This window comes from Cyprinodon tularosa, unplaced genomic scaffold, assembly GCF_016077235.1.
Source record: "Cyprinodon tularosa strain WSP-4 unplaced genomic scaffold, ASM1607723v1 ctg2, whole genome shotgun sequence".
NCBI classification, from domain to species: domain Eukaryota; kingdom Metazoa; phylum Chordata; class Actinopteri; order Cyprinodontiformes; family Cyprinodontidae; genus Cyprinodon; species Cyprinodon tularosa.
The window spans coordinates 4,435,055-4,462,098 of NW_024038733.1; the positions used below are offsets into that span (position 1 = coordinate 4,435,055).

At 39.5% G+C, this 27,044-nt stretch overlaps 2 protein-coding genes across 3 annotated transcripts; one reads left to right on the forward strand and one right to left on the reverse strand.

The window, feature by feature from the left end:
- The first annotated feature begins 221 nt into the window (after positions 1 to 221).
- rnf115 (ring finger protein 115) lies at positions 222 to 14,306 on the forward strand. 2 transcript variants are annotated; one of them, XM_038284343.1, is made up of 9 exons: positions 222 to 349; positions 4,532 to 4,590; positions 4,778 to 4,832; positions 5,008 to 5,291; positions 6,407 to 6,490; positions 6,570 to 6,642; positions 6,721 to 6,814; positions 9,021 to 9,136; positions 12,726 to 14,306. In XM_038284343.1, the coding sequence occupies exons 1-9, from the start codon at positions 272 to 274 to the stop codon at positions 12,843 to 12,845; spliced, it is 963 nt and encodes a 320-aa protein (XP_038140271.1). In that variant the 5' UTR covers positions 222 to 271; the 3' UTR covers positions 12,846 to 14,306. The 2 variants fall into 2 exon arrangements, with proteins under 2 accessions (XP_038140271.1, XP_038140272.1); XM_038284344.1 differs by having other exon boundaries at positions 6,422 to 6,490.
- Positions 14,299 to 26,178, reverse strand: gba (glucosidase, beta, acid). The gene is made up of 12 exons (XM_038284342.1): positions 26,016 to 26,178; positions 25,838 to 25,906; positions 25,579 to 25,770; positions 25,366 to 25,512; positions 23,910 to 24,043; positions 23,660 to 23,832; positions 23,476 to 23,565; positions 23,242 to 23,389; positions 18,100 to 18,324; positions 16,284 to 16,447; positions 16,074 to 16,190; positions 14,299 to 15,995 (listed from the first exon to the last, which is right to left on the reverse strand). The coding sequence occupies exons 2-12, from the start codon at positions 25,902 to 25,904 to the stop codon at positions 15,890 to 15,892; spliced, it is 1,563 nt and encodes a 520-aa protein (XP_038140270.1). The 5' UTR covers positions 25,905 to 25,906; positions 26,016 to 26,178; the 3' UTR covers positions 14,299 to 15,889.
- Positions 26,179 to 27,044: the final 866 nt, after the last annotated feature.

The following is a 27,044-nucleotide window of genomic DNA, read 5'->3' on the forward strand; positions in this document are numbered from 1 at the left end:
ATAAACAATTGACGGCTTATTGGTTTACACGTTTAAAATAATTTGATACGGTTCATATAAAAAATGTTTTTTTTTTTCTCAAGTAGCAACGTCGTTTCCACTATTAAAGTATTTATATGTTTGGATATTTATTAGAAAATTTAAGGCTGTCTTTAGGAAGTCTAAATATAAAAGTGGTTTGATTATATGCTACAATTGGCTGCCATACCTGTGGACAGCCGTCTTCGGCTGGTGGAGGATCGACGTCACTGTTTGTGCTTCTTTGGGGAAGATGGCGGAGGCTGCGGCTGTTCCCCCGCATCGGTTTTTCTGTCACTGTTGTAAGGGAGAAGTAAACCCTAAACTCCCAGTAAGTAAGGCGACTTTCGTTCATACTGTGTTATTTTGTAGAATACCGCGAACTGACAGCGCTGTCTTTCGGCGACTAGTTTAGTCTCTCGGCGGCTTGCTAAAGCTAAACCCAGCTAGCCTGTTAGTGCCTGTTAGCTCCGTCCGTTTGTTGTTGTTGTAAAGTCATGAAATAAACTCTCGGTAATGCTTGTAAAGCCGACTCTAAAAGCCGACACTGTCTAGTTATGTTATGTTTAAACCTCCATCACGATTCTACCCAAAAATACTCTTTGATTGAAGATTTACTTTGATAGTTGAGATATGTTATATGCAGGGGTCAATTTGTACTAACCAAGATCAAGGGTAGTCATAGTATTTGATTATTCTCATTAATCATGTATTTATCATTAGCTGACAGACATTGGACAGCTGCTGTTTCTGATTAAATTTATTGTTGTCAAGACGAGTTGGGGAATTTTCTAGAGTGGTTGGTTTCAGTTTTGTTATCAAAAGTAGTAGACATTTCTCACACTTTGGTCAGCTTGGCACTGCTTATGTTTTAAGGGTTATATCTATTCATTTTCTTGATACTAATCCGACTTAATACGGCTTCAATGCTCTTTAAACTATCCGAATTATTATATTTTATTTATCTGTAGATTTTTCGTATGGTCTCATGGATAATTTTAGATTTTACTCAAAGTAAAGATGTGAATTTATAAGTTGGTCTAAGAAACAAGGTCAGACATTTCATGTTATTACATATTTGATTTAAGAAATACATTGTTCTTTTTCCTGGTTGGACAGAAAAAAAAAAAAAAAACTTGCCCCAAATGTGAAAATGCTCACCTGAATAGTCTTTGAGAAGGAATAACATGGTGGAAAACTAACCTTCAACAGCATTATTCTTGCATTTGTTCCCTGAGTTGTTATTTCTGTCATACTGGGGAAAGAGCAGATAACACTCCATTTATGAGACAGGATTCATTGTAGAAAGAATTGTCCTATTGTTTCAACAATGCCACCTCGTTAAATACAGAGTTTTCACTATTGCCTGGTCTGTCAGATTTTTAAAAAGCTGTTAACCTTTCCAAATCCAAAGTCTTCCTTAACAGACAGAGATTGAAAGCTCAAAAACAGCTGTTATACATTAACTGTATTACAGTAATGCTGAGATTTAGCCTTTCTATTATCTGATCAACTCTTGCTCTCTGTTGTCGCTGTCTGAATGAGTAGCTGGCATGCCTTTGTGGAGAATCTGATCTTCTCTAACATTGCCTCTTACACCTTTCTTATTTCCCAGAGTTGACTAAAGAGCCAACTTTGACTCATCTTCCAAACAGGAAGTGGTTCTAACAGATCTTTTGACTCTTAAAACTGATTTTTTTTTTTTTTTCTGGCCCCTCGGTTAAGCTAAAAATCATACTGCCGATAGCCTGTTTCCTGGTGCATTTGGTTATCTTTTAGCTCCGTTCGACAACTACCAAAATTGTTGGGTAAAATCTTAACCACTTTTTTTCTATAACTGGCCTCCTATGTTATTATGTCAATATTTTATTTCAGAGCAATGTGTACTTAATGTTTGACCAACTGTTTTCTGAGTTGTTGTGTTTTTGTTTTTTTTTTTATTTTAGAGTTTTATTTCTATTTTATTAGTATTAGACTTGGAGAAAGTGGAGGTTTTGATTCATTTTAAGTAAAAGTTGATAACCTTAAGTCTATTTGAACCTTAATAAATCTATTATTTACATTTTTATCCATCTGCCCTGTCACTGACTTGAAAAGGGTTTGCGGCTCTAAAGATAATTTAGTCCTAATGACATGTCAATGAGCTGCATGACTTCAACACCCAAGCATTCTCAGTGTTTCCCCAGTATGATTTTTCATTTATCTAGGTTCGTGTGCATTTTCTGAAACAGAAAGGATAAACTTGGAAAATGACAGTGGATTGACGCAATCTGTTACTGCTTAGAGTTCCGTTTTTGAGCTGGTTTAGAGCATAAATCTGGTTTCAGATCCTAATTTCTGTCAAATCATCAGATTTATGGGATTAGTCAGCATGTAAAATAAGTGTAACTCTAATCATCACCTTGTTGTGTGTGCATGTTGGAGAGCCCTCTTCAGCCCTGTTTTCATAGATAAAGTCTGCCTTTTATTGGTAACAGAAAATGTGATCAAGGAGCATAAGCTGACGTTGCCGTTTTCCTTATTCTGACTGTTTACCACTTTAGGCGTGGTTGGCCAGACCAGCTCTACCTCTTGGGTTGCATTCATAAAAAAAAACTGGCTGTCATTCAAAAGGGACAAATATTATCCACTAATGTTATTTGTTAATTTAGTGATAAGTAAATTAATGTACATTTTATTAGCATAGAAATGTAACTCTGTTCACCCAGGATTAGAGTTTGTATATAACTTCTTTGCCATTAGCTTTATTCAGTAATCTATAAAATTTTGTTTTTTTATTGGCTGTTTTGTTTAATGGGGAGTATCAATGATCCTCTCCCTATATCAGCTAAAATTATCCTTTAAGGTATTTTTTCTTATGGTTTTGTCTTCTTCCGTGTAAAACAAGCTGCTTCATATTTTTCTCTTCATCCTATTTTCTAGTTGTAGGGTTTGCAAAGTTATAATATCTAAATAGTCACTTTCAGTTTCTGGGTATCTATAAATAAAGGAAAAACAACTCACTTTCATTACACATGGAGTGAAATATTTCAAGCACTTTGTTCTTGTAATTTTAACTGATATGTCTTCCACATACCAAAAACCTGTCTCAGAATTTTGAATATTACATAAGATCAATAAAAAAAAATTGTATTCTAAATATAAATGTGTTGCTTCTACAAAGTATGTTTATTGCTTTATTCAGTACTTGGTTGGGTGCCTTTTACTAAAACGGGGCACTATGGAGTTTCCTAATAATACTACACTCTTCTGCTCGTTGTCGTAGCTCACCTCACGATTATACTCAACTTGTTTTGTTTTTTTTTGTATATTTTTTGTAATGTGGAGTTTCCATTGGTGTTTGAGTTGAGCTGGATGTCGGTTGCTTCTGACTCTCCTTAAAATCCTTCTTGAATATAACGCATTGATTGTTTGCTAGTTTAGACCCATTTAACGTATCTTTATTTGAGCTCACATTTGCCGAACAGCGCAGGAACTTCCAACCCAACGTAAATGAAGGAAATTAGGCTCCAGGCTTATAGAGGCATCTGTGTTGAACTTGTGAAGTGTCAGTTTGCTCATCAAATAATGTTTTAGTCATAAGGGTAAAATAAAAAGGCTATTTTAAGGATATTTTGTCTCCTTAACTTACTGGCTCAGTGTGGTGTGGCATGGAGGTGGCAGGCCTGTGGTTTGCTTTAATAGTGACCTTCACGTCATCTGCATAAATCCTTCATCATAGATCTGGTAAAATCAGTTTTCTAGCCAACCACTGATGTTCTGGTCCTTACCCCAGGGCCAAGTGCTACTGGGAAATGAGATCATCCTCTTTATATAGCCCACAGAAGAGTGAAACACAAAGGTCTGGTTGATGATTGTGTTGACTGAGAACTTCAGGAAACCCTGTGGTCTAACACCATCAGATGAAATGGCAGTAGTAACAGTGGAGACATAACACAGGACCTAAAGCAGCAGGGATTCTCTTCAATTTCTTGAGCTTGACGTCTAAATGTAATCCAGATTTTACTTTTTAAACTGATCAATGGACAGCCTGAAATTCTTCTTAGCCTAGGTATGTCATAAACTCTTAAATTGACTTTCCCTTAATCCACCAAAGCTTGTGGTTATCCCTATTGCTGGTGAACAATTTTTCCTACATACCTTTCCTTCTGCTCAACTTTCTTTGAATATGCTTGGATACGGCATCTTTTGGCAATCTACTGTCTTTAGCCCTAACTTTGTGTGGTGTTCCCTCCTTGTTAAGGTTGTAAAGGACTGTCTTCTGGACTTCTGTCCAGCTAGCGTCTTCCCAGTAGTTGTGTAATCTTTCGACTCAAAGTGAGAAACACAGGGAACCTGTACCGGGAAAAAAAAAGGCTTGAAATATTTCACTGTCTTAAATGGCTTTCTATATCAGTTTCATTTTCATTAATGAGAGACAAAAATAGTGAAATTTACATGATATTTACCCTTTTTTTAAGCTGTGCTTGTTTATGGATACTTGTGATTTCAATCTCTTTTTGACTCTTTCCAGGAATACATCTGTCCAAGATGTGATTCAGGTTTCATAGAGGAAGTAACAGATGACTCCAGGTATGAAATTTGTTTATTTAACATTTCATATTGATGTTAAAGTGATTGAACTTTAGATGGAAAAAATAGATTGTACCGTTGAAGTTGGTCCTCACGTTCCAGGATGGTGCTAAGAATTCACATTAATCTAAGCTTCAGGATATGTATCTAATGTGTCTTTTGTCCCCTTGTGCGCTGTTTCCCTCAGTCTCCTAGAGGGTGGCGCTAATGGGATAGATGACACAGCCACACAGTTTGCAGAGGTATGAATTTGTTCCAAGGCTTTCTGGGAGTAGTTGAAGGAATATAAACGATATAATATCAATGATGTTGCTTCAATTTCTTCTTCCCCTCTCACCCATTGACCTTTTTTTTTTTCCTTTAACACTTCTTTCTACGTATTACTACTCACACTAACTTCTGTTTTTTTGTCTTTAGCTATGGCATCTCTTGTTGCTGGAGCGACCGTTTACCACAGACAGAGACAGTCCCGACTCTGACCATCGGATCCGCGGAGAACGCCTGATGGGCTTTGGTGATCTGGGGGGGTTGGGAGGTGGATCGATTGGGGGATCTGTCCCGACAGGCCTAGGAGGATCCATGGGGGGCCTGCTAGGATCTGGGGACAACTGGGGACAAGGGCGTCCCCCTCGTTTAAACAGCCAGAGGAGATACAGGTCCAGAGGCAGCAGTCGGCCTGATCGCTCCCCAGCTGTGGAAGGGTAAGTTGTGTCTACAGCTCGGCTCAGTTGTCGTCCTCACTCCTCCATGCTTTCAGTGATAATGACAGTAAGTTGCTTCTAACCCTCGTTTCCAACAAACAGCAGCTGAGACATGTTTCAGCTTTACCACAGTCGCTGGAGTTGCTCACAGCTAGAGAGTGATTTGCTGCAACTTGTTGATGTTTGTGGTGCAGCCCAGCAGTTCATTCTGATGTATATACACTGACTTTTGACTAAATACAAGCTGATATTCACTGCAAAAAGCCAACATGCAGATTGTCAGTAGCATATTAGCTCTAATATAATTTGCTGCAAACTGCTAAAAATCAGTTGAAAAAGAGTGAAATACAGCACATGGCAAACTTTTAACAGGAGATTTTATTTTTGGAGTGTAGCCCCCCTCTTGTGTTCTAATATCCCATCTCATCTGCCAATTCAGGCCCTTCAACTAAAAACGCTCACAAGCAAAACTCTCCTCACATCTTTTTATTTTCAGTAAGCTGTTTGTAAACATTTTAAGCCTGAAATTAAGCTGCATGATATCAGAGACACCTGCAATAATGTTGGCAAAGTGTTGTAATAATGATAACAGTTGCAAATAAACATTTTAACAGTGATTTCTTTTTTTCTCAACATGACTTCATAACAAATGCTCCAGATTATGAGCAGTCTATCTAGATTCTAACTTTAAAATATAAATAATTATTTCTGTTTCAGCAAGATTTCAAATTAACTTAGCTTCCAGTCAAGTTTGTTGCTTCTGAATGATTTTAAAAACTATCACCGCTTTTTTTTACCTTCTAAAACATTTTCTGCTGCTGCATTACGCAAGTGCCAGCATTTATATTTCAGGCACCTAGAACCTGAACACATCGTACATAAATACCTAGCTTAGTGTCGTTCAAGCAGTCCTTGACAATATGCAGATTCCATGTTGATGATCATCATAAATATGCAGTATATTGTGTATTCCTGGCTAGAGTGATTCATCGGTGAGATAATTTCTCTAAGATGTTGAGTATCAAATTATAAAAAAGTGAAAAAGCAGCCAAAGTGCAAAAAAGAGAATGGACCACCTATGACAGGCCTTCTGTAAGCTTCTAACTTGAGTTTAGTTCTCTCTCTGACAGGATCGTACAGCAGTTTCTAGCTGGACTCTTTGCCAACTCTGGAGTTCCTGGCTCACCTCCTCTGTCATGGTAGGACCTCATCAGCCTTACAGAAGAAACATCATTTTTAAATTTCTTATCTCCAGCTGGGCCGTTCTGTCTCTTTCAGGACAGGGATGCTGCACTCTAACCCAGGAGATTATGCATGGGGGCAGGGAGGGTTAGATGCTGTCATAACACAGGTGAACTACATTTCTTACAACCCTTGTTTTTTTTTTTCCATCTTAATTTTACCATTGAATTTATCCGTGTGTGTGTAGTTACTAGGTCAACTAGAGAACACCGGCCCACCTCCAGCAGAGAAAGAGAAGATTTCTTCCCTCCCGACTGTCAGCATCACTCAGGAACAAGCGGGTCAGTCATATTTCCTGCCTTTCAGCTTAGTTTGTCACCAGGTTTGTCTTGACCTTAATAGTCACTACAGCTGTTTTGTTTGTCTAAATGTAATCTCTTTGTAATGGCAATGTTAACTTTTAATTCACAGTCCTTGTTTAGTGTTATTCACACATACAAGAGCATTCAATGCACTGACCTTAGTTATGATTAAAAAAAGGTATTTAAGTAGATGTTTGTTTGTATACATAATCCTTTGGGTTCAGAATGATTGTCTATAGGGAGGCTCCTACACAGGTTTAAAATTTGTATCTTATTGGTTCAGATGAATATTGTAATATGAAATTAAAGAATGGTGTTTCATATTTATTTTGTTTCTCCAGAGTTTTGTGCTGTTTTATGTAGAAATGACACATACTAACAATCGGATCAGTTCTTGTTTATGTCACCTCTAATGGGTGGTGGGGGGGTTTATTGTATCTAAAGTCTTATCAGAGAACAAGTAGGGCTGAAAAATGTATCACAATATCAGCCTTTCATCTCAGCCGATATCGGTGCATATTGGTGTTTTGTTTACCTATTTGAAATAAGAACCAGGGATAAAAGCCTGAATTTAAATTGTAACCCTTGTAAAGTGTAACCATTATAAAAGGTCAATCATACTATCTCAGTCCGTTAGCTTAGTTGGAGACGTCAAAATGCTAAATCTTTTCCTCTGCCTACATCCCTCAAAATACAATGTTGTTCTAGATTGAATTTCAGTAAAATTGACAAATGTATTTCTGCTGATATTATGTGTCAATCATGATATACATTAGTATTAATTTATGGCGTAGCCCTAAGTATAAATATTTGCCATAAATGCAAATCATATAATTGTATTGACCTTTTAAAATGTTCCAAATATGTAGAGAAATCTAGAAATCAGATCGCTTTAAAGCTTTAGTATTTTGATATAATAAATGTGTTTAAACCTTGTCACTATGGCTAAAAAGGTAAAATATCCATTAAACTGGAATAGATTAACACTTTCTCCCATAAGCCACTCACAGTGACAGATTTTGGTGACCTTATTCCAAACTTATCCTCTCTTAGGTTTGAGAATTGATAAGATATTCACTATTCCAATTCTCTTATCGATTCTGTGAAACGATTCGATTCTCTTATCGATTCTGTGAAACAATGAACTTGGTGAGTGCACAGTGACATTTGTCTACCCTCGCCTGGGACATTCTATTACTGCCTGCCTCTGCGAAAACAGAAGGCAGTGAATGGGAGCTGCCAGCCAGGCTACCCGTCTCGTCACAGTCGTCTAAGTTTAATGGAGAAGGCATCCGTTTAATGAAAAAGCATTACTGTACAATTTAGGTAAACAAACTTATCTCCCCCTGATTTAAATAAACAAGCTTCACCTTTCTCTGGCTTCCTGAACTGCGGAGCAACTTTGTAGCATGTTTAATAACCCCAACGAGAGATAGGAAATTGGTTTATTTCCAGAAATGGCATATGATTTACTAGGAACCACATTAAGCACAGCCACTGATATAAAACTAGCTTCCTTCCACCAGAGTTGCCTTCCATGCTGGTCGAAACTTTAGCTTCTGTCCTGAAGCATCAAAAACACAGCATTCGTTAAAATGTATGCCATGTCCTGTGTGCAGGTGTTTCTGCATGTTGGATGTATTTCCTCCTAGCGATGTAATTGCCACTTTGCAATGATTGCAAAACACCTTGTTGCCATCTTTCTCTTCCTTAAAATGAAGCCAATCTTTCGAACGCTTTGGCCGCTTTTGTTTTCTAGACTTATGCCTGGTTACGTCATACTTGCATAAAAAATGTGACGCAAGTCGTGCTGCCCAGCGCTAGGCTCTGGTGCTGCCTGAAATCGATAAGAGAATTGTTAAGCGAGCTGCTAAACGGTGCCATGGAATTGGAACACGGAACCGGTTCTGAACAGGAACCGGTTTTCCTTTCCCATCCCTATATACTCTTAGATGTTTTTTGAGAGTTTACCTTGCACTCATTAATACATACTTATGCTTGTGACTTAATATCATCTTACAGCTCCATTCTCAGCTCAAACTCTTAGTGTTAAGGGAATAAAACAGATAAGGTATATTTAAATAAAACACATGTGAGACTCTACTAATCATACATCTTTAAATCAACCTGTAAAAAGGGCTATTAATACCAAAATGAGAACACATATTCCTGTTCTCTCCTGCAGACTGCTGTATGGAATGCCCAGTGTGCAAAGAAGACTTTGCAGTGGGAGAACCAGTCAGACAGCTACCCTGTAACCACTTCTTTCACTCAGGCTGTATAGTACCATGGCTGGAAATGGTGAGTCACAATTCAGAACAACGGGCATATGATTCATTTGCTGTTTATAGGAGAGTATGCAGACGTAAAAGCGCATTTAAACTAGCCCTCCAGAATAAAGCAAGAAAGTATTTTCCAGGCATGCAAGATGAGTATCTAAAAACTCCAGTGACTGCTGCAGCCTTATCAGACACTGATAAGGCTGCAGCAGGCAGTGGCCCTCTGCATGTACAGCAACTTTAAAAAGTATGGATACCTCTTAAGCTTTTTAACATGTGATGGCCGCAGGCCTCATTAGGATTTTACCTATGAGAAGAAAAATATACCTGGCTTTAAGTTTTTACAAAATAAAATCTGAATTTTATGGCCTGCATTTATTTTCAGCCCCCTTTTTTTCCTGATACCCCTTACTAAAATTGAATATAAATTTGCAAGTTAAAAGAGGGCACAGGAAACACGTGGTAGTGGGGGATCTGATTAGAAGCACCCTAAACACAACATCTCACATGATGAAATCTGATGATGCAAGCTTAGAAGCTGGTCACTGTTGACTGAAAATTAATTAAGTTTATTTATATAGCACCAATTAACAACACATTTCATCTCAAAGTACTTCAAACACAATTCAATCAGACCATACAGACAGATTGGTAAAAAGTTTTCTACATAGGGAAACCCAGTTGAATGCATCAGTCATTACCTGAGCAGGATTCACTCCTGCTAGATGAGCAAGTTACGACAGTAGACATTTTCTTATATTCTGTCCTTGAGTCTTCAGCAGTCCCTCACACAAAGCATGCATGTAGCAACAGTAAAGAGAAGAAACTCCCATTTAACAGAAAGAAAACTCCAGAAGAACCAGGATTATTGTGAGCGGCCTTTTTCTTAATAGCTTCTGCTGGAGGTTCCTTTCTGTTAAAAAGGGAGTTCTGTTCTGCTAAAAAGGGAGCAGGCATACAAGAGGAGCATAGATCCATTAGAAACTTTCCATGTTAGAAAAGCTTATGCTAAACTAGCTCCAGAGGTGTCGCTCTCTAGGAAAAAACAGTTAGGTAGATGAGCTCTGAGCCGCCATAAAACTTGAGCCCACAGCAATGTCTAGAAGATAAACAGGACTAAGCACTGAAAAAATGGAACCCACGCTATCTTCTATAAATGATGTTATTGATGTTAGCAGCCCAGCTGATATTTCTCTCTAGGATGATGTATCTCAGCCAAACAGGACCAGACCAGATAAAGCTTCTGTAATTATAATGGAGTTAAATACAAGTAAATTAGTGAAGAAACTTTGTTAGAGGTAGCCAATGATTTAAACTAAATGAATTGGTTAATAGAAAATTAGTTAGAATGACCTGGTCAAAATATAATTATTGCTAGATTTAGATATTCAAAGCTGAGTGACTAAAGGTGGTTCCACAAAGTGTGGATTTTGTAAACGACTGCATACTTTTGGAGTTGTTTATCATTTTCAGTCTGATTTATAGAATAAGAGAATTATAATGTTTGCAATGTGTCAAACTCCTATGTTACTTCCTAAAATATATCTGTTATCAGTTGTTCTCTGATTGAGATCCAGGGCGATGAGATTTTTAATAGGATTTAGATTCATTCGAAACTTGTCTTTTTATTTTTGTTGCTGTTTTCATTGTTTGAGATTTGGGATCGAAAGCACATCACAAAAAGAAGCGTTTTGATTACCGTATTTTCACGACTATAAGGCGCACTTAAACGTCTTTTTTTTCCCTCAAAATGTGCGGTGCGCCCTATGGTGCGGTGCGCCTTATGTGTGTTGTAACTGCGACTTTTGAGACCACCTTATTGAGCAGATGATGAAAGAGTGGCTGAATGTAAGGAGACCAGGTGTTTTTTTTCCACCCCTCACCATCGCTGTTAATATGTAACTCCATGCGTGCCCATCTCACAGCTGATGTGAAAAACATGGGGAAACAAATTAACGCTGCTCGACATCGGTGTGAACCGGACCCAGCAGGTGCAGCAGAAGCAGCGAGTTTACATGCAAAGTCAATGGTTGACGCGCATATAGGTGCAGCAAAAGGTCCGGCAGCGCATTTTGGTGCAGCACGTCGGGAGCGTTTAAGCATCTGAAGCGCCGCGCTTCTGCTGCTCGAGATGGAAAAATTGAAGTTTTGCTGCTGGACGCGCCGCATCAACCAATCAGAGAAGCTGATCTGGGAGCTGCCAGCGAGACAGACAGCGCTCTGATGACATATGATATTAACGCAAATGGAAAAGGCTGGATGGATGCGTGGCTGAGGCAGGTGTATGTGAGAAGACTAGGTGGTTTTTTCCACGCATCACCATCGCTGCGTGCCCATCTCACAGCCGATGTGAAAAAAAGGTGAATCAAATGAACGCTGTGCTCGCCGTTATCCCGGGGGTCTGACAAAGGAGCTTCAACCGCTCGACATCGGTGTGAAGCAGCCGTTCGAAGTAAGGCTGCGAGCGGCCTGGGAGCGATGGATGACCGACGGAGACGACAGTTTCAGGATAAGAAGGCAGCACCGGGCAGATTACGCCACAGTTTGCGGATGGATTGTAGATGCTTGGACTAAAGTGTCTGCTGGCTCTGTTGTTCAAGCTTTCGCAAAAGCCGGCATTATTTCTGAGGAGCCGCGCTGCACGGAAAGTGACTGACAGCGAAGAAGGGGAAACTGGCATGTCTGATTTAGCGCAGCTGTTTTATTCAGAAACAGAGGATGATGACTTTGATGGGTTTGATTAATACTTTGTAATAAATACATGAATAAAGCACAATCATACTCAGTTTTGCTCCCGCTGTATTTTTCTCCCTGAAAACTTAATTCAACAGCAGCCTCTGGGCGCCTCTCCTCCTCTTCAGCGCGGTGGCTGGCAGGTGTTTTTTCATCTAAATCTAAATCTTGCAGCTATATTTGCTGTGATCAGTGGGAATAAAGTAGTTTTAATATGTTTTTAAGTGAGAAAGTCCACCTGAAAACTTCATAATTGCAGTCAGTTCATCCAGATTATCTATTTCTGTCGGAGGCGCTCAGACCCCCACATACCAGCGGTGCGCTGACAGCAGAAATCTCTTCATCAGCAGCCTGTAGGCTGGGCAGCCTCCGGGTTCACCGCGGCTGCTGGCAGGTGTTTTTCATCTAAATAATTTTAGCTGCAGGCACCAGGATACCGGCAATAAAAGCGAACATATTCCGTCAGCAGGTTTCAGGATTTTAAGTTAATTTAGGAGTGACCACAGCGCTGTGTCATCTGCGATGTCTCTGTCTCACGGCCAGCTGCCAGGTTTGATTAATACTTTGTAATAAATACATGAATAAAGCACAGTCATACTCAGTTTTGCCCCCGCTGTATTTTTAAATACGCAGTAGAGGTATTTAAAGGTAGTAGAGGACATGTACCTGTATATAAAAAACGCGCCCTATAGTCCGGTGCGCCTTATGTGTGTGTTAAATACAGAAATGGGACACATAACTGAGAGTGCGCCTTTTAGTCCGGTGCGCCTTATGGTCGTGAAAATATGGTACTTTCTATATCTGATTGTTTTTTTGTTTTTTTTTAGACCAACTGCAGTAAGCTGACATGTACCTATTTTTTTCCCATGATGCTGCAGCATGACACGTGTCCAGTGTGTCGGATGAGTTTGAACGGAGAAGACAGCAGCAGTCAGCCCTCATCAGAGTCCCCCTCGCTCTCTACGGACCCCCGCACACAGGAGAGATGGTCCTTTTGAGACACCCAGTTATCTCATTCTCTGCTTTCCGTCAACTACATCCAACAACAAAAAAAAACTTGCTACTCATTTTCCACATTTTCTCTCTGTTCCCTTCTGGATAATTTGAGTCTCTTTGTATATTTATTTTCTATTTTTAATGCCTTCTTCTTCAGTCATGTACCCTCTTTAAGACGTCTTAATTTGTTGTGGTTTGCTAAAGCTATTATTTGTCCGATAGACCAGCCTAGATTGACTCTACTTTTGCCCTGTATTATTTTTTTTTCTTCCCAAACAGCAAACTTTTCTTCCTATACATTGCTGCAACACTCCGCTGGGTAAAAAAAGAAGACAAACTTTTTCCGAGACGAGCAAAACGCAGCCACTATGCCCTGTAATGCTACTGCTCCATGCAGACCGCAAAAGTGCACAATTTTAGGATTCGTGAAATCTTGTAGATGTTCTAATAAAATTGTAATGAAGTGATATTTAGTTAGAAGACAAGTATGATATAGAAAAAAAAATACATGAGTTTGGCACATTTTTTGTGATGCTGGTTCCTTCAGCACCCCGGACAGCTCAGGGTCCAGCAGGAACAGCTTTATGTGCCCCCCCCTCACCACCATCTGAATTATGCAAAGGAAACACTAGCTGCTAAAAACACTGCTTTGAATAACTCCAGGGTGGTGGGTTTTAACGACGCTCACACCAGCCAGAAGACTGACGGAGGAGCTGATTGTCTGCTTCATGACTTGATGAATAGGAAAAAAAAATATAGGAAGACCTCGAGATTAATTACGTTAGAAGAAACTGTCTTTTTTTTTTTAAATTCATGAGTCCAGGACAAACATTTTAAAGAGCACAAAACAAATGCCATGACTTCCAAAATGATGGAGATTTGTGGAAAACTAATCGGTTACAAATTCAAGAACAGTTCTAGAAATTGAGCTATTTATGTTGATTTGTGTTGATTTGTGTGAGGTCTTTGCTGAAGCATAAGGGATATTCAACAACATGCCAGTTCTTTATTTTACAGGAAGATGTTTATCTTTTAAATCCAGCGGATGTGGAGTTAACAGGAATCCAATTAAAGGGTCATAAACCGGAGCTGTTATCTTCAGACAAAAGGAAGCATTTTTTTAAGCTGTCCTAAATTCTCTGTCTGAAACTTTGCATTAAGGAAATGAACATTTTCAGTGTTTGACCATCTGATGCTTTAGATGTCAAACTCTTCATGGTGTATATATTATATACAAATTACATCCCTCATTTTAGACCTCTGTTCATGACAGACTTGTTTTGATTTACATTTTTATCATTTATGTCGATGTAAATAATTCTAGTCCTACTTAAGGTTTGCAAAGAAAAAGACATTGAGAAAGGCGACACAAATGTGAAATAAATGGTTTATCAAAACTGTATATTATAAATATGATAAAATGTTTATGATGTATCAATAAATTGACAAAAAATGTTGCTTGTTAACAGTGCATTTAATAGTTGATGAAGATTTTGAAAAAATGCGCTTTATTTACAATAAAACTTGATCATTTTAATACTACAGAGAGGCTTTTACAAGCTCTGTTCATTAAAGAAAAAAATCAGTCCTTCAGTGGCGTCAAAGCTCCAGTGGTAATTCAGTTCAAGTTAATCTGATGAATAAATCATTTCCAGTTGTTATGGATTAGAATTGTTGAAAATATCACATAAACTTAACTGAAATAAGATTTTTAAATAATAAGGGGGAAGAAAACCATCTAAATGTAAAATCAGAAGCTGGTATTGGGTCTGCTTCCTTTCCAATCACCAGCAGATAAACCAAACGGGTGTGAAATGTAGGGACAGATGAAGGCTACATGCCAGTTGAGCTACTGTTATTGTTTCATACCCTCACATTTGCAGTGAAATAGTCTGCAAAATAAAATAGCATATCAGTGCAGAGGATCTTAATACTTCATTTTTTCCCCTTATACTCATCTGCTTTTCAGAGGTAGTAATACAACATTTTCAGGGGTTGGGAAGGCTTGTTCAGTAAGCGGCCAAGGACTTTCGTTGGTTTTAAGCATCAAAGGACAAAGCTCATTTAGACTGAAACCCAACTTTGGAGAGCTTAAAGTTATAGTGGAGGATTTTCACGAATATTTGAAAAGACCCGCCCTCTCCACTTGCACATGCACAACCCTGTACCCGCTCCCGAAAAGAAATGCTCATTAAACACGTGAAAGCGTGCACGAGACCATTTCCCCTTGTGCATGCGCTGTTTGAAAGATGCTGTTTGCATCGCTCATACAAGCTTATTTTCCATTAGAAGATTTGCAATTTTCCCACGTCGTCCTCACCACCGGTAAGTGAAAATGGGGAGGAGCACGTAGAACACCTTACGTAAACATATCACCACAATGATTGACAATAAGGATGCTTATTTTGATGATCCACCCGGGAAAAAGAACATCCTCCACTGTACCTTTAACAAACCTTAACCTATCAGATAAATGAGAACGGTGTCCGCTGTGGGTGTGAAGCTTTTAGCTAGACTGCACAGTTGTTTGTAGATCTGTAACGGACTGATAAGCCCACTTTTGAATTTGAAACTGATCATTTTAAACCCCAACTAATCGACCAACAGCAGGCATAGACTGTTGAAAGACTCCAAAGCAATTAAACAATCAAGGTCCCGGCCTATATTCGTATCCATGGGGGTTGCATATATGGGTTTCACTTCTGTGAGCAAAACCAGTTAAGCCTCAGGTGTGGAATGCATATAGGACCCTTAACGGACCCACATTTTACTCCTTTTCCATCTGTGTTGGCTGCTGTTTTTTTACTCCCTATGTGAAAATTGCTTGGGATGGTACAGGGATGGTCACTTGGTAAAAATAGAACATAAGGTATTAAATGTATCCACTTAAGAATATCGTTTCTGGCCAAAAAGGTAGACTTAAAGAGCTGCAAACTAATGAAAAGTATCAGTCTGGGTAATGAGAAGCTGGAAGTGTAATGTGATTTAGAAATGATTGTGAAACCAGTGATCAGAGAAATGTTGGGAGTGTAAATATTCTTAAATCTCAGTGCGTTTTCCAAGCAACGGTGAGCAGTGAGTGGCCTCGAGCAGTGCAGGGAATGTAACCCACAGCAGGATCCCAGACCTCAAACGAGATGGTAGAAGATGACCTGAACACAGAAACACAAAGCGGGATAAGTATTAACCTTAAAAACAGCAGCTAATAGATCTGGGTTCTTTATTAGTACCTGTTGAGAACAATCAGCACCACAGAGCCGTCTGGTCTGATGAAGGCGGAGAACTCCAGCTGAGTCTTCATGCTAGCAGCCACCCCCACCCTCTGTGATCCCTCCCACAGGAACGTACTGTACATAAAGATTTCATTGTACAAAAAAAAAAAAAAGTGAAAAACACATTTAATTTAAAGTAAACAAAAAACAAAAAAAAAATCTGATCACCTAAAGTGGGCCATGCTGTAGAAAGTTGGCTGCTTGTAAAAGACGTCCCGCTCAGCATCCACAATGACGGGGCTGTCTACAAAGTTCTTGACCCAGTTTGGTCCGCCAGTCGGGTTCAGCGCCAAGTTCCAGTCAGTCCAGCCAACAACATAGTGATTTAAGTCCTGAGGCAGAGAACCACTCCTCACTTTAGAAACAGAGACTAAGACTCCTGAGTAAGATGGTGGTTTCATTAAGTGGATCTATTAACTGAACATCTAGTGTCTCATCACTAAAATCTTTTGCAGTTTGAAGTTCTAAAGCTCAAACCGCAAAATATTTTACTGGGATTTTATATGATAAACCAACAGAATATTAGTTAAACCATAAAATGGAAGAAAAAAACATGCAGCAATTAAGATTCAACAAGAAAACACCTGAAATGGTTGATGGTGCTTTTACTCCTCTTTTAGCCAATTTTAAAGAAGCAACAGATTAAGAAAATATCAAAAGCTTTTGACATCTCCATGTTACTCTATCCATCATCCTGTTATATAAGACAATAGGAAAAACACAAAGTTAAAAACAGTGCAGGTAGAATGGCTGCTTGGAAGACTGCAGTAACAGGAAGAGATGCAAGAATCCACAGTTCTGTTGGGACAAATCAATACTTGTCTGTTTTGCAATTTTCAACTTCATGTAGAGAGGCAACAACAAAAAAAATAAAATAATAAATAAATATATATATATATTTATATATTATTAAGTATAGCCATAAGAAGTTCTCATATGCAGTTTACAAACATAGCATATATAGGGGACACGGCTAATCTACAGATAAGCTCCTTTTAGTGCTGGGTAATAGATAGACATTTAAAAATATAGCAAATATGGAACAAGATAGAAGATAATACCTTATATTGGAATGGTCAAGATTGCAATTTGATAGTACTTTTCTGAATACCTGTAGGTTATTAGGACATTTATCTTTTGTTTATCTAAATCCATTTGTTAGAAAATGTGCTTGTGCAACATTAGGGACAAAGCTTTGAATCAGAGGTGCATCTTTAGAATTATTTTATGAAAACATTGTGCATTGCCATACAATTTAGAGCGATTACTTTTTCGCTCATATCGCCCAGCCTCAAGCTAAATACAGGACAATTCCAGAAGAAAAGCTGCTGGAGGCTGCAGAGGGCTTGAGACTGGGGTGGTAATTCCTCTATCAGCGCCACAATGACTAACAGTCAGCCAGAGCTACAAAACTGGAGTTCAGAGATTTACTCCGTCTATTCTGACTGAGCTTCAGTCTCTTAAAGATGAATGGGTAAACATTTCCATTTTGCTCTCTGCAAAGCTGATGGAAACATGGCCAAAGGACTTAAAGGTGCAGATTAAGCTAACGCTACCACTGCAAAAATATCACTTGCACTTCACAATTATAATTTGTGTTAATCCATCATATAAGATCCCAGCAAAAAAAAAAAACGTGACATGACAACATAGTATAGCAGAGAGGCACAAAGAGTATCAAGTTCCTCTTGACCCAGGATGTCTTCTACCCAAATGAGAACAAAATGAATAGAATGGAAGTAGTCTAGTTCCCCCCTTTGAAAGTTAAGAAAGATGAAGACCAGTTCCAGCTTGCTCTGCAGCCCTGCAGGCAGTTCTTCTATAGTGTGCAGCAGAGTGTAACATTTAACCTGCACTGCAGCATGGGTGGCGGGGGAGAACTCGCCTCTCTGGGACGACTTGCAGCTTGTCAAATCTGACGTCTCTAACCGGGGATCTGACTGAACATGTACAAACCCTCATGCATGCAGGGAGATCAGCTCACCTCTATAATGTCATGAGCGTACTGTTCTGCCCTGTCCCAGCTTCCCAGCTTCACTCCTCGGTTCAGTGGTGTCCAGCCAGCGCAGGCCTCCGTGCCAAACAGATAGTACTCTGGGTAGAGTTGATTAGTGGCTCCCAGGCTAATCTCTGCAGGGACCAGACCGTCTGCGTACCAGTGCACTGCCACGCCATGAATGTATCGTGCTGCATGAACATCACTGAGAACCTGCAGGGGCCAAGAAAAATAAAAATGTACTTTAACTGGAGATTAATTGTGTGAAACTAATCTATATACATTAAACCAGCTTTCAGGTACTCTAATTTCTACTAAAATGTGACCTTGGGTGAAGGTTGAACCATATTAGTGCTCTGCACTCAGATGCAGGGCAATGGCAACCTTCCCGACTGAATCCAAAGCAATTACTCTATAAAGCAGGTTATTTTAAAAAAGAGCCTGAAAAACAGTGTTTGAAGGCCAATAAAAACTCAAAAGAATCTAAAAGTTATTCTTTGATGCAGAAAATTTAAATTCTTGATGTGTGCGTTTTCTTTAATCCTTTAATACATCCATCCCCATTTGATCACATTCCCAAAATAAAATACAGATTTAATGATAGCTCCCATGCAAAGCAGAGCTCCAATGTCAGAAAAAATAAACAGCTCTAAAAGATTTGACTATTTTCCATGTCTGGTAAAGTATGGAAAAGGAAATATGGAAAAGGAAATAAAAGTATTTCTTTTTCTCTAACACCATTTTATCCCTTGCTTGTCTCTGTCCATAAATCACCCATGTTTTTTGTCACTTTCTTGTTTTTGTCCTCTTTTCTTTGCTGTATCTTTCTCTATGACCATCTCCATCCTTACTTCCCCTTTTCCACCCATCCTCCCTCCCTTACTAGTATCCTTTCCCCTGACCTACCTCAGGTTATGGCTTTAATCCAATCTTTCATTCTTCTTTGTCTCCTTCCTTTCATTACCTTCTTCAGTGAAGTCTTTCCCTCATTTTTGTTTGAAACATTGGTCATATATTTATTATGCTCTTAAAGTTGAGGAACTGTACAGACAAGCTCATGAATGGTTCCACACATCCAAAAGTCAAAACTTTTATCAAGGATGAAAAAGATGAATTTAAACTCCTCTGCTTGAGGTGGAGCAGGGAAACCTGCAGGGTACAACCTAAAAATAAAAATCTACCTCACATGAAAATGTGAAGACAAGAAACAAATATCACATTTCTAATAGCTAGTGTTGTTGCTAAGTTATATCCATATGATGCAAAAGACTCGCATCTAATGTTGTAATTCTCCTCTGCAGGTCATTCTTGGCTCTAACTATTTTATCCTGAACAAAGGTCAAATGATGGCTCTGGAAGAGCTTAGACCCCTGTTAAAATTCAAGGAAGTGTTATGTGGGGAAAAAGGAGAAAGTTTTCAAATTTTTTTGCACCTAAGTGTCATTTATCCCACACAGCTGCACTTTTCTATACTTATAACAACGTTTTAAGCAAAAACTGCAGAAGACTCAGGTGGAGGCAATAACAATCGCCCGGATCAAAGACGACCTGACAAACAGACCACAGTTTGTTAGACTGAAGGGTCAGCTGTCTAATCAGGTAGTTAGCAGCTTCAGAGGATCACAGGAGATGGAACTCTCTCCATTCCTTTTTACTCTGTACAAGTCTGACGTCCAGTTCCAGAGAGACTACTGCCATCTGCAGTTATACTCAGATGAGTCTGCAATCATTGGATGCATCAGAAATGGACATGAAGCTGAGTACAGGGAGCTGGTGAACAGCTTTGTGGTATGGTGTGGAAACAATCATCTGATCCTGAATGTGAGCATGGGAGAAGAATGAAAAAGATGGAGGAAGAGTATAAATAACTTGGTGTTCACCTGGACAACAGACTTAGGAAACTTTGCCGTTTGCACTAAGATGCTACATACACTATATTGCCAAAAGTATTTGCTCACCTGCCTTGACTCACATATGAGCTTAAGTGACATCCCGTTCCTAATCCATAGGGTTCAATATGACGTCGGTCCACCCTTTGCAGCTAGAACAGCTTCAACTCTTCTGGGAAGGCTGTCCACAAGGTTTAGGAGTGTGTTTATGGGAATTTTTGACCATTCTTCCAGAAGCGCATTTGTGAGGTCGCACACTGATGTTGGACGAGAAGGCCTGGCTCTCAGTCTCCGCTCTAATTCATCCCAAAGGTGTTCTATCGGGTTGAGGTCAGGACTCTGTGCAGGCCAGTCAAGTTCATCCACACCAGACTCTGTCATCCATGTCTTTATGGACCTTGCTTTGTGCACTGGTGCACAGTCATGTTGGAAGAGGAAGGGGCCAGCTCCAAACTGTTCCCACAAAGTTGGGAGCATGGAATTGTCCAAAATGTCTTGGTATGCTGAAGCATTCAGAGTTCCTTTCACTGGAACTAAGGGGCCAAGCCCAGCTCCTGAAAAACAACCCCACACCATAATCCCCCCTCCACCAAACTTTACACTTGGCACAATGCAGTCAGACAAGTACCGTTCTCCTGGCAACCGCCAAACCCAGACCCGTCCATCAGATTGCCAGATGGAGAAGCGCGATTCGTCACTCCAGAGAACGCGTCTCCACTGCTCTAGAGTCCAGTGGCGGCGTGCTTTACACCACCGCATCCTACGCTTTGCATTGCACTTGGTGATGTATGGCTTGGATGCAGCTGCTCGACCATGGAAACCCATTCCATGAAGCTCTCTGCGCACTGTTCTTGAGCTAATCTGAAGGCCACATGAAGTTTGGAGGTCTGTAGTGATTGACTCTGCAGAAAGTTGGCGACCTCTTCGCACTATGCGCGTCAGCATCCGCTGACCCCGCTCCGTCAGTTTACGTGGCCTACCTCTTCGTGGCTGAGTTGCTGTCGTTCCCAAACACTTCCATTTTCTTATAATACAGCTGACAGTTGACTGTGGAATATTTAGGAGCGAGGAAATTTCACGACTGGATTTGTTGCACAGGTGGCATCCTATCACAGTTCCACGCTGGAATTCACTGAGCTCCTGAGAGCGACCCATTCTTTCACAAATGTTTGTAAAAACAGTCTGCATGCCTAGGTGGTTGAATTTATACACCTGTGGCCATGGAAGTGATTGGAACACCTGATTCCAATAATTTGGATGGGTGAGCAAATACTTTTGGCAATATAGTGTATCTTCTATAAGTCTGCTGTGGATAGCGTATTCCCATTCTGTTAGGTCCAGATCTCAGATGTATCTACCAGAGCAAATATCTATGGCCAGTCTATTAGCCCATATTTAAGATTTAGAATAAAATCTACTTAGTTTGCAATTACTTTGTATTGAAGTCCCACTGAAGTGCATTTTTTAGCTGAACTCGTCTCAGATCAATTGTGGAACATGTCTTGAACTGATTTACATAAACAAAGGATGGAGTGGATTTCAGACCTTCTAAGTATCCTTTCTCAGATTTCAAAGGCCAATTAAATATCAGAGAAAACCACAAATATTTGATATATGTCCATCAGAGCTCAGGTAGACCAGTATATGTCATTTTAATAAAGCTTCTTCACTCAACACAAATATAAACACTTTTGGTTTTGCTCCCATTTCTTATGAGATGAAGTCAAAGATCTAAAACATTTTCCAAATACACAATATCACCATTTCCATCAAATATTGTTCTCAAACCGGTCTAAAACTGTGACAGTGAGCACTTCTCCTTTGCTGAGATAATCCATCCCACCTCACAGGTGTGCCATATTAGACACCATGATTAACAGCTGTGCCTTAGGCTGCTCACAATGAAAGACCACAGAAAGGTACAGTTATGCTCTATTTTTGGTGGGGATCAGTATCAAGTCAGTATCTGGTGTGACCACTATTTGCCTGATGCAGTACAACACATCTCCCTCACACAGAGTTGATCAGGTTCTCAGTTGTGGCCTGTAGAATGTTGGTCCACTCCTCAATGGTTGGCGAAGTTGCTGGATATTGGCAGGAACTGATTAACGCTGTCATATATGCCGAACCAGAGCATCCCAAACATGCTTAATGGGTGACATGTCTGCTGAGTATGCAGGCCAGGCAAGAACTGGGCTTCCAAGAACTGAGTACAGCTCCTTGCAACATGTGACCATGCATTATCCAGCTGCAACATGAGCTGATGATCTTGGATGTATGGCACAACAATGGGCCTCAGGATCTCAGTGTAAACCAGGATTCATCCGTGTAAAGAAAACACCTCCAACGTGCCAGACACCAGTGAATGTGAACATTTTCCCGCTCAAATTGGTTACGACGACAACCCAGAGTCAGGTGGAGACCCCGATGACGGGGACAAGCAATCAGATGAGCTTCCCTGTGAGGGTTTCTGACAATTTGTGCAGAAATTCTTTGGTTTGTAAACTGTTTCGGCGGCTGTTGGAGTGGCTGGTCTGAACAGGCCCTGGGCTGGTGTGGTTACACGTAGTCTGCGGTTGTGAGGCTGATTGGATGTACTGCCAAATTCTCTGAAAAGCCTTTGGAGACGGCTTATGGTAAAGAAATTAACATTCAATACACGAGCAACAGCTCAGGTTGACATTCCTGCTGTCAGCATGCCAATTCCACGCTCCTTCAAACCTTGAGGCATCTGCGGCATTGTGCTGTGTGATAAAACCACCTTTCAGATTGGCCTTTTATTGTGGGCAGTCTAAAGCACACCTGTGCACAAATCATGGTGTCTAACGAGCACCTTGAAATGGCACACCTGTGAGATGGGATGGATTCTTTCAGCAAAGTGCTCACTATCACAGATTTAGACTAGATATTTGAGGGAAATGGTTTTATAATGTATAAGAGGAAAAGTTTTAGATATTTGAGTTTGTCTCATAAAATATGGGAGTAAAACCAAAAGTGTTGTATATATATTAGTGTTGAGTGTATTTCACTGCAGCCACATGAGCAGCTGAACTTCCAATTCTTAATCAGATTCCTCTTGGAACAGTATTCTAATTTTTTTCCCTTTATGAATGTTTGATCCACTGATTGTTTCATAAAACACTGCAGTTTGTGATTTCTGATCCCATCTGCATCCATGTAGGTTAAATTAAGTTAGTAAAGGACTTTCCCTACCGCTTCATCTGTCTGTCCTTGGACTCACCACTTTAGCCCAGTGGGGCAGCAGCAGGCGGTTGTCATCCAGTATCAGGATGTGTGTATGTTGGTGTGATGAGGACTGCAGTGCCGGGCCCAAGTCCAGAGCCACCCAGTCCCTCTGCTCCTCAGGAGTAAAGCCAAGAGCCTGGAAGCTGTAACCACAAATAGACTCTAATGTGACTTTCTGCATTTTAAATCCTAAAGGATGCTGCACAGTGTTACAAATTAAATCAAAGACCTGTAGTTTGCCATTTGTCCTGCAGAGGGCTCATTTCCTGTAGTCAGTGCCCAGAAGGTTAGGTTATACTTGGCATATTCCTCAAGGAACCTGTGAGGGAGAGTTAAAGCACATCAGAGTATATCTCTATAGTATCAGGCATGTCTGATGTGTGACAATTCAAAGTAAATGAACCACAAATGACCTGACATAGTACTGAGCCCATGTTTTATGCTCCTTGCCTCCCGGCTGGCCCTTCAGGGAACCCTTTCCTATTAGTTCACCATTAGTTTTCATCCAGGCGGGGGCGCTCCAAGCACTGCCCAGCAGGGAAAGGGGGCGAGGAGACAAGGCCTGGGCACGCAGCAGCAGAGGGATCTAAAAACAAAGAGGAGGATGGAGATGAAGACACAAAAGAGATGAACATGTTTCTGTGCCATTATAAAGACGGAGACCTTCATGTTCACGTCCTCAGGGGCTAAAGCAAAGTTTTTCAGTTCATAGTCCGAAGGTGAGTCAGCGTATGTGTACAGACGAGTGGAGAAGTCACAGCTGGCCATGGGGACACGCACAACGCTATAGCCGATACCTGGTACAAGGCAGAGAAACAAACTGTTCAGGCTCTTCAGTGGTTTATAACCAGCTTGGCATTTTGATATTGCTGATGGATTTATAATGTCAATTTGCTTCTTTTGTTGAGTAATTTCAGTTTGTTGTGTCACATTCCATGCACTGTAGCCGTTTGCAAAAGGATCTCAACATGGAGCTGGTTATATTCTGAATGGGTCAATCACAGAAGGAGCCTCCCTTCTTATCTTACCTACATACATAAACATATATACATACATACATATACATACCTACATACATAGTATGTATGAATAGTATGTATGTATGTTTGTATTATATACATACATACATACATATGTATATATGTATATGTGTGACACATATACATACATGCATATATACACATGCATACATACACATATATACATACATGCGTACATGCACATATGTACATACATGCATACATGCACATATATACATACATGCATACATACACATATATACATAGATGCATACATGCACATATATACATAGATGCATACATGCACATATATACATAGATGCATACATGCACATATATACATACATGCATACGTACACATATATACACACACATATATACACACATATCCATACATATCCATACACACACACATATATATATATATATATATATATATATATATATATATATATATATATATATATATATATATATATATATATACACACATACCGGATCCAACAAAAGGAGTCTGTTATTTACCAGTGTTATTACACAGGGTTATTTCACAGGGTATTAAATGGGTATTTATATAAATGGGTATTTTTGTATAAATTGTTATTCCACTGAGTATTAAATATAAAACAGGTTATTGCACAGGGTATGAAATAGTGATTGCACATTAGTTATTGCACAAGTTATTGGAGCTTATCCAGCTTATGAAAGCAAATCTCTAGATAACTACATCAACTAATCATGTAGATCTTAAAAGTAAATTACGACATTATAATTTTATCCTGGTTTTAATAAAGTAAAGTTACAGTGAGCTTATAATGTTAACTGGTCAAAAGTTTTCTTTCTTAGGAAGTTCAGTCCACTTCTGAGCAAACAAATGGCGACTGTGGACAGGAATAACTCCATTTATGAGCCAATTTATACTTTCTTACCCATTTTTTATTAAAATCATGATCTCTGCCAAATAAGTAGCAGAAAGAAATGTAATTAATGTGTCATCTTTATTATGCTGAAAATAGTTTAACAACTTCTCTAAAAGGGTAAAAAGACATGGTGTTAATTTATAACATAAAGTGGTATAAATAAGTCTCTTTAATCTTTACCTTCTTTAGAGAAGTACTGACGCAGTAGCTGGTCTTGTGCACCAGCAGAAAGAGAAAGTATATTGATGGCTGCTGCATCGGTCATGGCTCCTCCGAATCCCCTAATCTTCTGATACTTCTGGTAGGGAACAATCGTCAGCCTGAGACCTGGAAGGAGGAAACTGTTTAGGAGAGAGCAGAGGTGTTCTATCATTGCAATCCTCATCCTCTTACCTGCTCCACTGCTGTTGACCTGGACCTGACCCTGGCCTGCCTCCATCCTGCTGCCCGCTCTGCTGCTCAGGTAGGTGGAGTACTGACCCAGAGGTGGAACCATGACTGGACCAACACTGTCACAGTAAGTGGAATTACATTCACACACCACAGAGTCATGGCCAAAGTTTCTGGCAACACATCCAGTGGTTCCTATGAGAGGGAGGGGCCATTATCAGTGCACAACACAGAAGGAGGAAATGTTTCTGTTTCAGGTTACCTGTGCAAAAGACCACATCAGCTGCGCTGAGAAAAAGAGCTAAAACAAGCGATGGCGGCAACATCATTTCACCCGCAGACAAATAAAGGTGTAAGGACTTGAGAATTCAACAACTGAACCTGTTAACTCAGCTGGATCAGAGACATCTGTCCACCAGAGCTGTTAAAAACGATCCAACCACCTTTAGAGGAAGCAGACAGAAGCTACGAGATGTCCTGAAGCTAAAGCGCTGCTACAATTACTCCTTCGTCACTGTATCGGTGTCCCACAAGCCATGGCAGAACTTCCTGATCATTTTCTGATCACTTTTAGGAGCCAGTCACGTGTGTTTTGGAACAATCACGTGACCAACTGTGCACTAACCAGTATATGCCACCAGAGGGCGCTACACTGTAAAGACAGGTTCAGGTTTGTTAGAAAAGAAATATCCAAATGTTATTTTCATATGATCGTGTAACAGATAATTTTAAGATATTTGTACACATTTTTAACCAACCATAAACCATGTATTTTGGAATAGGAGAAAAACATACTGAAAAGTTGCTATATTGATGAGTACTAAAATGAAATAAGATAAAGATATTTGAACTAAGATAATTAAAACAATAAAAACAAAAACCCCTGTTGTATGTTGGCAAAAGAGGAGAATTTCATTAAATTCGTCTTCTTTTCTTTCATATTTGCAAAGACTAAGTTAAAATAGAACTGGGGAAGGATGTGATTTAAATTTTATTCTTCAAAGATGGTTCTGCTGGAGGTTTCTTCCTGTTAAAGGGAGTTTTTCCTCTCCACTGTCGCTGCAAGCATGCCAAGTGTGAAGGATTGCATTCAAGTCAATGAGTCGATGCAATCAACTGGTTTTCCTTAGATTGAAAACTTTGAATCAATTTGACTGTATGATCTGGTGAACTGTAAAGTGCCTTGAGATGACACGTGTTGTGGATTGGCGCTATAGAAATAAACTGAATTGAAAAATCCAGCTGGGCTGGCAATATGGCAAACCATAAACAATTTTTCTAAATGTGCTAAAAAAAATAAATAAATGTACCTTTGAAATGGCAAAACTCAGTAATGTTATCCACACACAATATATATATATAAATATATATATATATATTTGAAAATAAATTAATAAAATATTTGAAAAATAAAAACATTGGTACCTAGGTCCAGTATCCAGCATATAAAGCCCTGTAAGCCTCATGTC

Excerpts from the sequence above, each read along its gene's own strand:
- rnf115 (XM_038284343.1), top strand. The coding sequence starts at position 272 with ATGGCGGAGGCTGCGGCTGTTCCCCCGCATCGGTTTTTCTGTCACTGT. Across the intron at positions 6,643-6,720 it reads TAGATGCTGTCATAACACAG|TTACTAGGTCAACTAGAGAA; the intron begins GTGAACTACATT and ends GTGTGTGTGTAG. Across the intron at positions 9,137-12,725 it reads TAGTACCATGGCTGGAAATG|CATGACACGTGTCCAGTGTG; the intron begins GTGAGTCACAAT and ends ATGATGCTGCAG.
- gba (XM_038284342.1), bottom strand. The coding sequence starts at position 25,904 with ATGATGTTGCCGCCATCGCTTGTTTTAGCTCTTTTTCTCAGCGCAGCT. Across the intron at positions 23,566-23,659 it reads TGGGCTCAGTACTATGTCAG|GTTCCTTGAGGAATATGCCA; the intron begins GTCATTTGTGGT and ends TCTCCCTCACAG. Across the intron at positions 16,191-16,283 it reads TACAGCATGGCCCACTTTAG|TACGTTCCTGTGGGAGGGAT; the intron begins GTGATCAGATTT and ends CTTTATGTACAG.